General features: G+C 40.6%; 1 protein-coding gene across 1 annotated transcript in view; it reads left to right on the plus strand.

Annotated features, from left to right (window-relative positions):
• Window positions 1-13,557, plus strand: part of DNAH8 (dynein axonemal heavy chain 8) — a 367,281-nt gene that overhangs the window by 334,252 nt on the left and 19,472 nt on the right. Inside the window, exon 89 of the mRNA XM_049891307.1 lies at window positions 9,017-9,173. Coding sequence (XP_049747264.1) covers window positions 9,017-9,173 — 157 coding nt within the window. The remainder of the gene's footprint in view (window positions 1-9,016; window positions 9,174-13,557) is intronic.

Here is a 13,557-nt window from a genome sequence, read left to right on the forward strand (position 1 = left end):
GAACCCGTGCTTCAAATGGAGGATTACTTCCAATAGAGACAACTGGCTGCCCTGTAAGACCATGGCCCTCACTCTCTGATCTCTCTATTCTTAACTTCCTGTTTGGTCTGCCCAGAGGTCTTCACCACTCACTGCCTTCCCCTCTTCCCCAGCACCTTGGCACCTTTCTGGTTCCTGCTCAGGCTGTAGGCTCTCTCCTGCAGCTCTACATTTGATCCTCTTCTTGATCTCTGGGTGAGCTTTGTCCTTGGTTTGATTCTTTTCTCTGAAATATCTGGCAAATATAATCCTGTCTCCACTCTTGGGGCAATTGAGCCTTCTTGAAGGCCTTTGCTACAACCCCTTGCTGTTCCTGCACCAACCACCAGGAGGCGATAAGCAACAACGGACGAATCTTCCAAGGTAAAACCCACCACTCATCTCTGCCCAACTACACCCTTCCCAGATCCAAGAAGATGTCACCCTCCCAAATTCTCTGTGAAATGGAAAAAGTAATCAAAGGTCGTCCTGACTATCTGGTCTAGAATTGGGGATAATGGAGGTGCTGGGAAGAGGAATGCGTTTGAGAGGAAGTTACAGAGTCCTGTTTAGGGCGTGTTGAGTTTGGGAAAGAGACCAGGATGTATCTGAGAGTGATGAGAAACGTGGACTGCAGCCGAAGTGAGAGATAAGGCTTGAAAGAGGTATTTGAGTGTATTTGTGCAAAGATAGCAGTTGAAGCAACGAGAGGAGATGGACTCTCTGAGATACACTAGCTAAGGCTGTGTGAATATCCCCAGTTAGAGGAATTCCTATTTATCTGCTTGTCCATGCCATCAGCAGGACTATTGCTTCCAGATAGATCAGCGTGCTGTAACTGGGCGGTGGCAGAGAACTGTGTGACCCTGTTTATCAGAATCTGCATTCCGAAGTCAGCTTCCATGAATTGGAGAGAGGAGGGAGATTAGGGAAAGGGGCCACGAGTCTCTCTCCTGGGTCCTTGCTTCAGAATGCAGAATTCCTTGAAGCAGAGGGGCAAAATCAAGCTGAATCAATGCTTTAAAATAAGCAAAATGTCTCCCAAGAGCTTAGATACTTGGGTGACATACTTTATTCACATTTTATTATCTAGGTGTATAAGGTACCAAGGACTGCAAATTCAACTAACTCAATGCCAAAAACAGTTATTTATTTTCACTGTTTCTCATTAGCGTTATGCACATTTTTCTACCCTTCTGAAATTCATCAAATGCCTTATTACAATGTTTATATTCATTTCTATGCAGGGCAAATTTAAATGTGTTCTTTTTGTATTACCTGACACTTTGGAGTTTTAGAGTTTTTAAAATTTATGCTCATTGATGTTTCATGTGCAAAGATACATATAAATCTAGGCTGATTTGGATATCACAGTATACTGATATCTCAGTAGATAGTTAATTGCTCATTTTATAGATCTGTTTTTGAGTTGTTTTGCACTTTTATTATTCATGACCCTCATAAGGCCACCCAATGGAGATGACCTAGAAGGCTCCCCAGAACCACTAAGCCACAAGGCCAATATGAGCTTCTTCCCATGTTTACCCCACAGAGAAATTTTCTTCTAGTAGTAACTCAGAACCAAAACTCATGAGATATTATAGTTCTCATTCTTTATCTCAGAGCATTTATGGAGACTGTTTCCCTGAAAGCCCTTGGGCTTTTGAGGCATAGAAAGATATTCTTCAATTCTCCGCTATAGCTAGCTAACTAGGCTTCTGCTGTTTATATCTTTACAAACATAAAATCTCATTGTGGAAAAAGAAATTTAAGTTGCACAGCTCTGGAGTGCCCAGGAATGGCATTCGTGCCTCGTAAAACATGAGGGGAGAGGTGGCCTAGATAGTTCGTCCAGCTCTTGTTCAAAGTGAGTCAACTTTTCAGGGCTTGTTCCCCTCAACATTTGTGTTTTGAGGACTACTTTCAGATCACCTAAAAAAATAAATAAAATCATCCACCATGAAAGTGATTTCTTAGAAGAGATCTACCAGTGGCAACCTCTCCATTGGCTTCTCCCTGGAGGCCTGGTATACTGGCCAGAGCCCAGAGCCTGCTGAGAGCAGGATTGTCATGCCTGCAATGGTCTGCACTACTGTCACCCAGCCAGGGTGCAGAAGGCCTTTCCAAAGGGGATTTGCTCTGGAGGTGACCTGAGAGAGTGCCTGAGAATCCCAGTTGTAGGACCTTTCCTCTCTTTTATTTGTTGGGAAGAATGAATTCTCATTTTCTTAGCATGAATGGAAATTTACTGTGGTTTTCTTGACCTTTAACGATCTGTGTTGATAAAATAACATACTAAGAAAAATCATTTTCCTTCACCCTCAAATTATCTCTCTCTGATACTCCTGTGCTTTGAAGAGCATATAAATTTATATAGATGTATATGGAAAGATGCCAGGAAATAGGAAAATAGTAATGATAATATACTGTACTTTTACCACAAGAAGGAACAAAGAATTAAATTTTCATGACCTTTAAATATTGGAGAATTGCTCTCCTTTATATTTGAGGTTTAATAAAATTTAAGCCAATTGGTCTCAATTCAACAAACAAGTATTTATTGAGACCTTACTCTCTGGGCAACTTGGAGATACAATGATGAGTAAGACACAGTCCTTGCCCTTGAAGTTCATTGTCTATCAGGGAAAACAAAAGAATGGCAAGTAGTTATATAATACAACATAGCATATTCTAAAATCAGTATATATACAGTGCTACAAGAACACAAGTCCCTGGGTGGTGTGAATGGTTAACATGCTTGCTGCCAACCAAAAGGTTAGAGGTTTGAATCCACCCAGGATGCCTCGGAAGAAAGGCCTGAAGATCTACTTCCAAAAAATCAGCCATTAAAAACCCTATGGGAGCACAGTTCTACTCTGACACACATGGGGTCACCATGAGTTGGAATCAACTTGACAGCAACTGGTATAAGAACACAGGCTAATTAGCAATAAATTTCAACTTAGGGATCAAAGTGAGCTAGTGAAAGAGGCCACATTTGAGTTGTGCCTTAAAGGACTTGCAGGTGAGGAAGAAGTCCCTGCAACACTGTGAGCAGCAAGGACAGAGTGCAAGGAAAGAGGAAGGTAATGAGCAGTCCAGGATCAAGACGTAGACTGGGCATGTGCACGAAGAAACTTAACCCAAGGAGGGCTGTGAAGATGTAAAAGTGTGTGGTACGTTCCGGCAACCGAGTCCATTATACCTAGAGCATGGAGGGGGTGGGGGTGAGGGCAAGCAGACTAAAGGTGGGGCTGAGGACAAATGCAGCCTGGCTTTTCAAGGTTTTGGGTGTCTTGCTAAAGAGTTGGGAACTGAACTATTCTGAAGGCAGTGGGGGATGATGATGAGGGGATGGATGTTAGAAATGATTTGGAAATAGAACTTGGAAACCAAGAAGACCTGGGGAGTGACATCAAGCCTGAGGCACAAAGGAGGACTCTGAGGTTCCTAGGTTGGGCAAGTGGATGAAGATATTGATGTTGCTGAAGGGGACAGGACAAGGAACAGTTCAGGTGAGGGATAAGAGAGCATTAAAATAATGAGTTAGGTTTTGGTTTTATTTAAGAAATAGTTCTAGGAGCCAACTGAAATAAATAATATAATGTGGAGTTCATTATAAAGTCAACTATTTAATGTTACCCAGACTTGCTTGGGGGAAACCCTGGTGGTGTAGTGGTTAAGAGCTGTAGCTGCTAACCAAAAAGGTCGGCAGTTCAAATCCACCAGGCGCTCCTTGGGAACTCTATGGGGCAGTTCTATTCTGTCCTATAGGGTCGCTATGAGTTGGAATCAACTTGACGGCAACGGGTTTGGTTAGATTTTAGACTTGCTTGGTGGGGCAAACAGTTAGAGCTTGGCTTCTGACTGAAAGGTTGGCTATTTGAGTCCACCAAGGGACACCTTGAAAGAAAGGCCTGGTGATCTATTTCAGAAAACTGAGCCATTGACAACCCTATGGAGCACAGCTCTATTCTAATACACATGAAGTCACCATGAGTCAGGATCAACTGGACTGTAACTGGTGTTTTTAGACTTGCCTTGTATTTCACGGCTCTCTAAAATATCAGTGGTGATGACAGCAATTCATCCACATATTCTATCTTTACTGTATTTAATGCTAGGATGAGACTATGGAGTTATATAAATCACAAATTTATATTTGTGAAAAATGTATATGATAGCATGTGGATCCTTGACTTTTGATAACTTCATTTTGTTGTCCCATCAGCTATTTTCATAGGATTTTTCCCCTTAATTTGTATTTTTCTTATATTTTAATCTGACTTTTAAAAACCGAGACAGTGCCATACTTCAAAATTTAGAAATAGGTTGCAAATTCCTTTTGTATCATTTTATTAGACTGTTTTGTTTTCACATGTTCAGTTGTCTATGTGTTTGATAGACTCATCTTTCAACTTTTTCAGCAAGTGTCTTTTGGGATAGTCTAAAAGCCTCAACATCTGAACAGAGGTTGCTCATAAAATAATATTAAAAATTATATGTAAAATTATGTAAAGCCAAATTTCATGTATTAGAAACCAGCTTTTACCCTACTGGCCCTTATTGTGAAACTCATTTGTTTGAAGTAGTATGGAATTATTACCCAAAATCTGGCAGAGGTTATTAACATTGTCTAACACCAGGGCTGTTATGATGACTGTATCTGACTGTAAGCCCAGCCCGTGAAGCACAATGGCTGACCCATGTACCTCAGCCACAACTTTAGGAAAGGATGCAATGGCTTGGATATGCCACGTTTGGGTGCAGATGCCGAGTTCCATCTACTAATCAAATAAAAATGCTGAATATAGAAGCATCTCCTCCATTCTTCAGCTGTATTCCTAAATGAACTCATAGGCCGGTTGAACAGGATTTGGTATATTCCCACAAAAATGTGACTTGTTCATAAGCAAAGAAGCCTGGATAACTTAACAGAAGCTCTTTAGGGTTCTTTCAGTTAGTGGGGCAATTTCCACAAAAGTTCGTTTAATTCACACCTAGGGAGGGAGAGAAAGGAGGGTGTAATTCTTTTTCTATGTGCTGTAAAGAAAAATCATAAGAGGACCTTTCTAGTGGGGTATAGACAGTAGGGATTTGTAAGATGCATCTCAATGGACCTAAGATCTTTATTGCTGTGATTCATCCCTCTTAGTCTGAGTTCTCTAGGGGAGCAAAACCAGTGAAACGTATGTGTACATAAATATATATAGAGAGGGGTTTATTTCAAGGACATAGCTCATGCAGTTGTAGCGGCTAGCAAGTCAGGGAACTGAATTCTGCCAGTATCCTAAATGAGCAAAGAAATGGATCCTCCCCTAGAGGAGCCCAGTCCTGCTGACTCCTTGATTTTAGCCTGGTGAGACCTGTGTTAGACTTGTGATCTAAAAAACTGTAAGATAACAGGTCACAGTACTGGGGAAATCAGCACAACTTGACCAAGGCAAAGTCATAGAAGCTTCATAGATAAATCCAGACCCCCTGAGGGGCTGAATTTTTGCGCTGAGGGCTGGGGACCATGGTCTCGGGGGACAATTAGGTCAATTGGCATAACATAGTTTATAAAGAAAATGTTCTATATCCTACTTTGGTGAGTAGCATCTGGGTCTTAAAAGCTTGTAAGTGGCGATCTAAAATACTCCACTGGCCCCACCCCATCTGGAGCAAGGGAGAATGAAAAAAACACAAGGAAAAGATTAGTCCAAAGGACTAACAGACCACAACTACCACAGCCTCTACCAGACTGAGTCCAGCACAACTAGATGGTGCCTGGCTACCACCACCGACTGCTCTGACAGGGATCACAATAGAAAGTCCCAGACAGAGCTGGAGAAAAATGTAGAACAAAATTCTAACTCACAAAAAAAGGCCAGACTTACTGGTCTGACACAGACTGGAGAAACCCGAAGAGTATGGCCCCCGGACACCCTTTTAACTCAGTACTGAAGTCACCCCTGAGGTTCACCCTTCAGCCAAAGATTAGACAGGCCAATAAAACAAATAATAATACACATTGCTTAACCAGGTGTATGAGACTAAATGGGCACACCAGCCCAGCAGCGAGGACAAGAAGGCAGGAAGGGACAGGAAAGCCGGACAAATGGAAGTTGGGAACCCAAGGTCAAGAAGGGGAGAATGTTGACACGTTGTGGGGTTGGCAACCAATGTCACAAAACAATAGGTGTATTAACTGTCCAATGAGAAACTAATTTGCTGTGTAAACCTTCATCTAAAGCACAATTGAAAAATAAAATAAACTATAAGACAATAATTTTGTTTTAAGCCCTGAGTTTGTGTAATTTGTTACTGCAACAATAGAAAACTAATAAAGTTTTAAAATTTCATTTTTCATTTTCAAAAATTCTCTTGGTTCTTTTTCAAATATGCTATTTATGTTTATATTCTCTTATTCATATTTTCCTTACTCTTTAATATAGTGAAAACGTATTTCATAATGTGTATTGGAAAATTCATGATCTAAGATCTCTGCAGGTCTGGTTCTGCTTTCTGTTGTTTCTTTCTGGCTCTTGCTCGTGGTGCCTTGTTTCTTTATGATTTTTGTAAGTTTTCACTGGTAGCTCATGTCTATTTGAAATTAACTGTTGGAATTATTTGAGACCTGTATTGAAGATTTGTATTTGTTCTACTAAATGCCACCTGGAACTTCCTGGAACCATCTTAAAATAAATTCTTGGCTGGGGGGCGGGGGTTTCAAGTAACACAGGTAATATGAATTAATGTTAATTAATGTCACAAACCTGATAAACTAAGAATTCTCAGGAAAGATTCCCCACTAGTTCCAAACTAGATAGAAAGTTTACTTGCCATCCCCTTCTGACAGGTAGGTTAGTTCTAATTTGCCCTTACACTGAGGCTGTAACCCTATTGGGTTACAGCTTTATGTAGGAGTTCCCTATTAGACTTTCCACCTCGAATAGAAGGGTTTACGTCCTGTGTCAGTGTGCCCCATGTACCATCCAAGGAGAGATTCCAGGGCATCAGGGGTTGGTTACACCCCTAGGGTAAAATCTGGCTTGTCTTCCTGGATTACAGCTTTCACTTTATATTTTGTCTGACTCCAATAACTCCTTAGTTTCTTGCCAGCTCATTAATGTATTTGAAAAGATGTTTTCCACATCTTAACCAGCATTTTTAGTTGTTTTCAGGAGGGTCCTTCAGGGTAACAGTTGCACCATGCTCTCAGAAATGGAAATGTCTGATTATTTCTTCAGGATGAATTCTCAGATATAAAAACCAAGAAAACCAAACCCACTGTCATCGAGTATAGTGACCCCGTAGGACAGAGTAGAACTGCGCAATAGAGTTTCCAAGGAATGCCTGGCAGATTTGAACTGCCGACCTCTTGGTTAGCAGACGTAGCACTTAACCTCTACGCCACCAGGGTTTCCAAAGATATAGAATTGCTAAATTAAAGGTATGCACATTTAAAATGTTGCTATATATTCCATATTACAAAGGCTTAAGTTATATTCAAGGAGTTAAAACAGAACAACAAATCACTCATTTCAAGCATTTGTAAAAGCTTTTTAGATTTCCCTCTAACACCTGTGAAAGGAAACGCGGAGGTGGTTGACATCTGGATGAGAGACAAAACTTACAGATGAAACGATAACCCAAAAAATCAAATTATGTGATGTTTATAGGAGGTTAACTAGGAGTTCAGAAAAGAAAAGTTTAAATCTAATCATGTCAACACAGCTTCTCGGAAAGTCTTCGTGGTTTCTCATTGCCCTTAAGAGAATGCTCAGAATCCTTAAAGTGCCCACATGACCCTGCGTGGTCTGGCCCCTGCCTTTGTCTCTACCTTCATTGCTTCTCCTAGCTCGCTGGCTCCAGCCTTACTGGCCTTATCTGTTTCTTAAATGCACTGAAATCCTTCTCACTCCCGGGCCTTACCTTTTATCTGAATTTCCCTCTTGGCCTCCTACTCCACCCCAATTTGGCCTGGCCAACCTGCTTAACCTGCTTATCTTGCTTATCCTTCAGGTCTTAGCTTACATATGACTTTTTTAAGAGAGTTTTTCCCTGATCTTCTAGTGTAAATTGCCTCTGACACACATTCATTCACACGCACACATACAGAAAAGCTAGTCTACCCAGCATTTCAGGGACAGAGACTGTGTACCTCAGAACATCTGGTCTAACTGAGAGAGTAAGTGTGGGAGTGAGATTGAGAGCTAAAGAGAGAGAAATCATACTCTCTTAAAGCATCCTGCTCTTTTCCTCCGTAGCACTTGCTCAGTCTAGGACCCTGCAGCTATGTCCTGTTCACCACCATATCCCAACACCTAGCTCAGTGCCTGGTCCATAGCAAACACAGTAGACACTTGTTAAATCTTTATCGAATACGTGGATTTAAAAAATGGACTACATTTGGATAGGTAGAGCAGGTGGATGTCAATAGATCACCTTGGAAATCATAAAGCAAGTGGGAAAATGAGAAAATAAATCAGAAAAGACCAAGCAAATTTTAATAATTAACATTTTGGTGAAGAAAAATGAGTGACCTTCTTTGGTCTAACAAATCATCCTATAATGGTACACTGTTATGATGAGACCATAACAGGGAGAATAAAGCCTGTGCAGCATGAGGGGGTTAGGTTAGCTGTAAGGAAGGACTTCACAATCAGACTTTAAAGCACAGACTTGTATTACCAAGAATGTTTGTGGAGTCTGTTTCCCATAAGATGAAGAGCTTTTCATTTCTGTGATGGTTTTTGACATTCTGTTAAGAGGCGGTAGGATGGATTTCTAGCTTTTTCATTCCTGTTAGGTTGATGGTAAAGTTTCCTGTTTTGCGGGGTGGCGGGGGGGGGTGAGGTAGGGGCTGGCTATGATTTAAGCAATTCTATCAGTTCAAATAAAAATAAATAAATTAAAAAATTTTTTATTTTTTTATCAGTTCATTTTAGCTTTGGTAATGATCTCTGAGGATACTTTTCCCTACTACTTTCTGAACAGTTCCTCTTTTTATCAGGTATCAGAGTAACACTGCTTCTGATGTCCTTGAAACGATTACCAACATTCAACCCAAAGAAAGTGGAGGCGGAGTGGGAGAGACTCGGGAAGCCATCGTTTATAGATTATCTGAAGATATGCTGAGCAAACTGCCTCCTGACTATGTTCCTCATGAGGTAAACTATGCCCATTTTCTCCATGGATCTTTGGATTCCACAAAGCTGAGTACAGCCCTGAGACACTGTGTTCCATCTTCCCTCTCTCTGCTCATTCCTTCTTCTTTCTCCACTCTTTCTTTTTTACCTTTTGATCTTCTCTTCCTTACCAACTTCCTTTCTCAAATATCTCACAAGATATGATCTGCACTTTTTCTGATACCTTTCTTCGCTCCCTTTTTATTCCACTTTCTCTTTCAATCGTCTTTTCTGTACCTTTCTCCCATCTTTGAATTCCTCTGTCTTAGGACCCCAGATGTCTTAACCTCTAGGCTTGAGTCCTCTTCCCCACCTCTCATACCCAAACCTGCTTTCTCCATTCTTTAAACCTACGTCTTGTTTTGGTCTCCTGCTCTCTGTGCTTTTCATTCTTTCAGCCAGATAATAGGAAAGCAAGCAGGCTAAACTAATCTATTCCCCAATGTGGATGCAGTAATGGTCTACTTCTTGATCCTCCTCGATGTTCACTTGTTAAATCTAAATCAGCCTTTCTCAAATTCTTGGTCTCAGGGTCTCTTTACAAAATAATTGAAGACCCCAAATAGTTTTTTTTAATGTGGGTGATATTTACTGTATTGGAAATTTAAACTGAGAAATTTTTTAAAATATGTATTTATTCCTTTATTTAAAAATAACAGTAACAACCCCATTACATGTTAACATAAATAACATTTTTATATTTTAAAACAAAAAAATCCAGTGAGAAGAGTGGCCTTGTTTTACATTTTGCAAATCTAAGGTCTGGCTACATAGAAGACAGCTGGATTCTCATGTCTGCTTCTGCATTCAGTCTGTCATGTTGTCACATGTCACGTAGCCTCTGGAAAACTCCACTGTACACTCATGAGGGAATGGGAGTGGAAAAGCCTTACTATTAGTATGAAAAAAGCTGTAACTTTGTGGACTTCCTGAAAGGATCTTGGGGCCTCAGGGATTCCAGACCACACTTTAAGAACTGCTCATCTAAAACAATCTTTAATTGTGGTAAAAATTTCTGGATGTTTTCAAAGTTCTGTCCAAAAGTTCTCAGACTTGGCCCTCTCCTCCACGTGTCCTCTGGTCGGCCAGGGACTCCTCTCTCTTATTCTCTGCCTCTTCCCTCACTGCTGATGGCTAGCTTCACCTGAGTCCTAGACTGGGCTGAGTCAAGTTTAGCTCTTCAACTGAAAAAGAGAAAATCACCCTGCCCTAATTCAGATGTAACTACCGTCCTGTGTCTATCCTGCTCTGTATTCTTAAGTATGGGAAAAGATACACCTGTTAACTGGGAGCCAATAGATTACCTGAGTTGTAGGCCTCCCACTGCAGGTGTAACAGGGCGAGTCTTAGACTGAGACCTACGGTTCTTTTTTTGGTGAAAATATACACAGTCATACACCAATTCAACAATTTCTACATGTACAACTCAATGACATTGATTACATTCTTCAAGTTGTGCAAACATTCTCAATATTCTTTTCCAAATTGTTCTACCACCATTGACTTTAACTCACTGCTCCCCTAAGCGTCTTATCTAACGTTTTGAGTTGCTGTTGTCAATTTGATCTCACATTGACAAGTCTTTAAAAGAGTACAATGCTCAAGGCAGAAAATTTTACTTATTAAGATAAACTATTTTGTTGTTGTTGTTGTTCAAAGAAGACTTCAGGGGAAGTTTTGGTTTAAAGTTTAAAGATTATCTAAGGGCAATAGTTTCAGGGGTTCATTCAGCCTCAATGGCTCAAGAAATCTGGCTTCCATTGACAATTTGAAATTCTGTTCCACATTTTCCCCCTTTTGATCAGGATTCTGCTATAGAATTTTTTAATCAAAATGATCAGTAATGGCAGCAGGCACCATCCAGTTCTGATAGACCTAGGGTTCTTTTGAGGCACGTCTGATAGCCCTCCTGTTCTTTTTTTCTCTCAGAGTTGAACATGGAAATCTTTTATTGGCTGGGTAAATGATTTACTAATCTGATCATTTATTTGTACATTTAAACACAGAAGCATGAATATCATGAAAAACAATAATCTAACTGCTGTTGAAGATGAGGAAGACTACCTGTGTAGTAAATTTTGTTTGGTTATATCACTAAACTGTGTCTCTCATTGTTCATGTAACCTAGTCATCCCTCGAGACTTAAAAACATCAGAGAAAACATTATTTTCTACATGCTTTTCTGTCTCCTTCCTTTTTAAATACCTTCACAAGTTAATTACATCAATCAAAGCCTCCAGACTGACTCAATTATATACCAACTTCTACTATGCCATAAGCTGTGCTAAAAAAAAAAAATCCAAAAAACTTTTAAGGCATAAAGCAGTGGTGTCAGGGAGTTGGTATTCTTTAAGATACTCAAAATGTTTTAACCATAAATATTTGACCTGTTTACTCAATTGACTTGTAATCACTTCTGGAAGTGACTGAATAGGGTAGAACAATTAGTGGGGATGTTATTTATAAGCAGCTGGTGACCAACCTGAAGCTTTCTAAGCACTGCACTTAGTCATTAAAATGGGGCAAACAGTTTGTGCTAATCTACTCACCTAAAGGTTGGTGGTTCGAACCCACCCAGCAGTGCTACAGAAGACTGGAGATCTGCTTCCATAAAGATAGTTGTTGCTAGATGCCGTCAAGTCAGTTTTCAGCTCATAGCGACACCATGTAAAGATGAGAGCCAAGAAAACCCTATAGAGCACAGTTGTACTCTGTAATGTGTAGGGTCACATTGAATCTGAATCGACTCTGTAGCAACAGGTTTTTTTTTTTTAGTTGGCATTTTTCAACACTTAGAACACACCAGGCTCTGTGCTAAGTGCTGTATACACATTATGCCACTTAGTCCTCCTGACAAATCAGCAGAAACCAAGCTAAGAAGTGGTAGAGCAAGGATTTGAACCCCAAGCAGTCTAATTCTAGAATTTATGATTGTAACCAATTTCAGCATGCAGTGAGTGATCCCAACAATAAAAACATTTTCTTACCTCTAAAAACAGACTTTGTTTCCATTGTGTAGAAGAGTACCAAGATATCTGACAACCAAGCTATTTGAAATCAATGGCTTCATGTAGAGATAGTTATAGGAAGGGGAGAAAACTTTTTTTTTTTTTAACGGATACATATTGTTAAGTACGTACTTTCAAAGGTTTATCGTGTGTGGGCTGCAGAAGACAGATGAGGCATAACAGCTGCTGTCTTAGTGATGTGGCACTGCTATAACAGAAATACCACAAGTGGATGGCTTTAACAAACAGAAATTTATTTTCTCACAGTTTAGGAGGTTAGAAGTCCAAATTCAGAGCTCCAGCTCCAGGGGAAGGCTTTCTCTCTCTGTCAGCTCTGGGGAGAAGGGCTTTGTCTCTTTTCATCTTCTGTTTCTTGACTCCTTGGTCATCTTCACGTGGCACTGCATCCATCTTTCCCCATCTCTGCTTACTTAATCTGCTCCTTTTTTAATCTCAAAAGAGACTGACTCGACACAGCACACACTAATACTGCCTTAACAAAAAAAGCCCATTGCCATCGAGTCTTATTAAATGACAAATAAAACCTATTCCCAAATGAGATTATAACCATGGGTATAAAAAAAATATATATATATTGCCATTGAGTCAATTTCAACTTAAACCTATAGGACAGAGTAGAACTGTCCTATAGGGTTTCCAAGGCTGTAAATCTTTACGGAAGCAGACTGCCACGTCTTTCTCCCAAACAGCGGCTGGGGGTTAGAACCACGACCTTTCAGTTAGCAGCTGAGCACTTAACCACTGCACCAGCAGGGCTTCTCCAACCAAAGGTATGATCCAAAAAAAAAAACCAAACTTGTTGCTGTGGAGTCGATCCTGACTCAGACTGACCCTGTAGGACAGTAGAACTGCCCCATTAGGGTTTCCAAGGAGCAGCTGGTGGATTTGAACTGCCGACTTTTTGGTTAGCAGCCTGTCTAGTCGTCTAGTGCTGCTGTAACTGAAATACCACAGGTGGATGGATGGCTTTAACAAACAGAAGTTTATTCTCTCACAGTCTAGTAGGGTAGAAGTCCCAAGTCAGGGTGTCGGCTCCAGGAGAAGGTTTTCTTTTCTCTGTCAGCCCTGGAGGAAGGTCCTTGTCATCTGTCTTCCCCCAGACTAGGAGACTGTCCTCACAGGAACACCGGATCCAAAGGACACGCGCTGCTCCTGGCGCTGCTTTCTCGGTGGTCTGAGGTCCCTACTCTCTGCTCTCTTCCCTTTTATCTCTTGTAAGATAAAAGGTGGTGCAGGCCACACCCCAGGGAAACTCCTTTTACACTGGATTAGGGTTGTGAGTTTAGTAAGGGTGTTATGATCCCACCCTAATCCTCTTTAACATAATCTAATCTTGC

The sequence above is a fragment of the Elephas maximus genome, chromosome 1 (assembly GCF_024166365.1).
Source record: "Elephas maximus indicus isolate mEleMax1 chromosome 1, mEleMax1 primary haplotype, whole genome shotgun sequence".
Taxonomy (NCBI): domain Eukaryota; kingdom Metazoa; phylum Chordata; class Mammalia; order Proboscidea; family Elephantidae; genus Elephas; species Elephas maximus.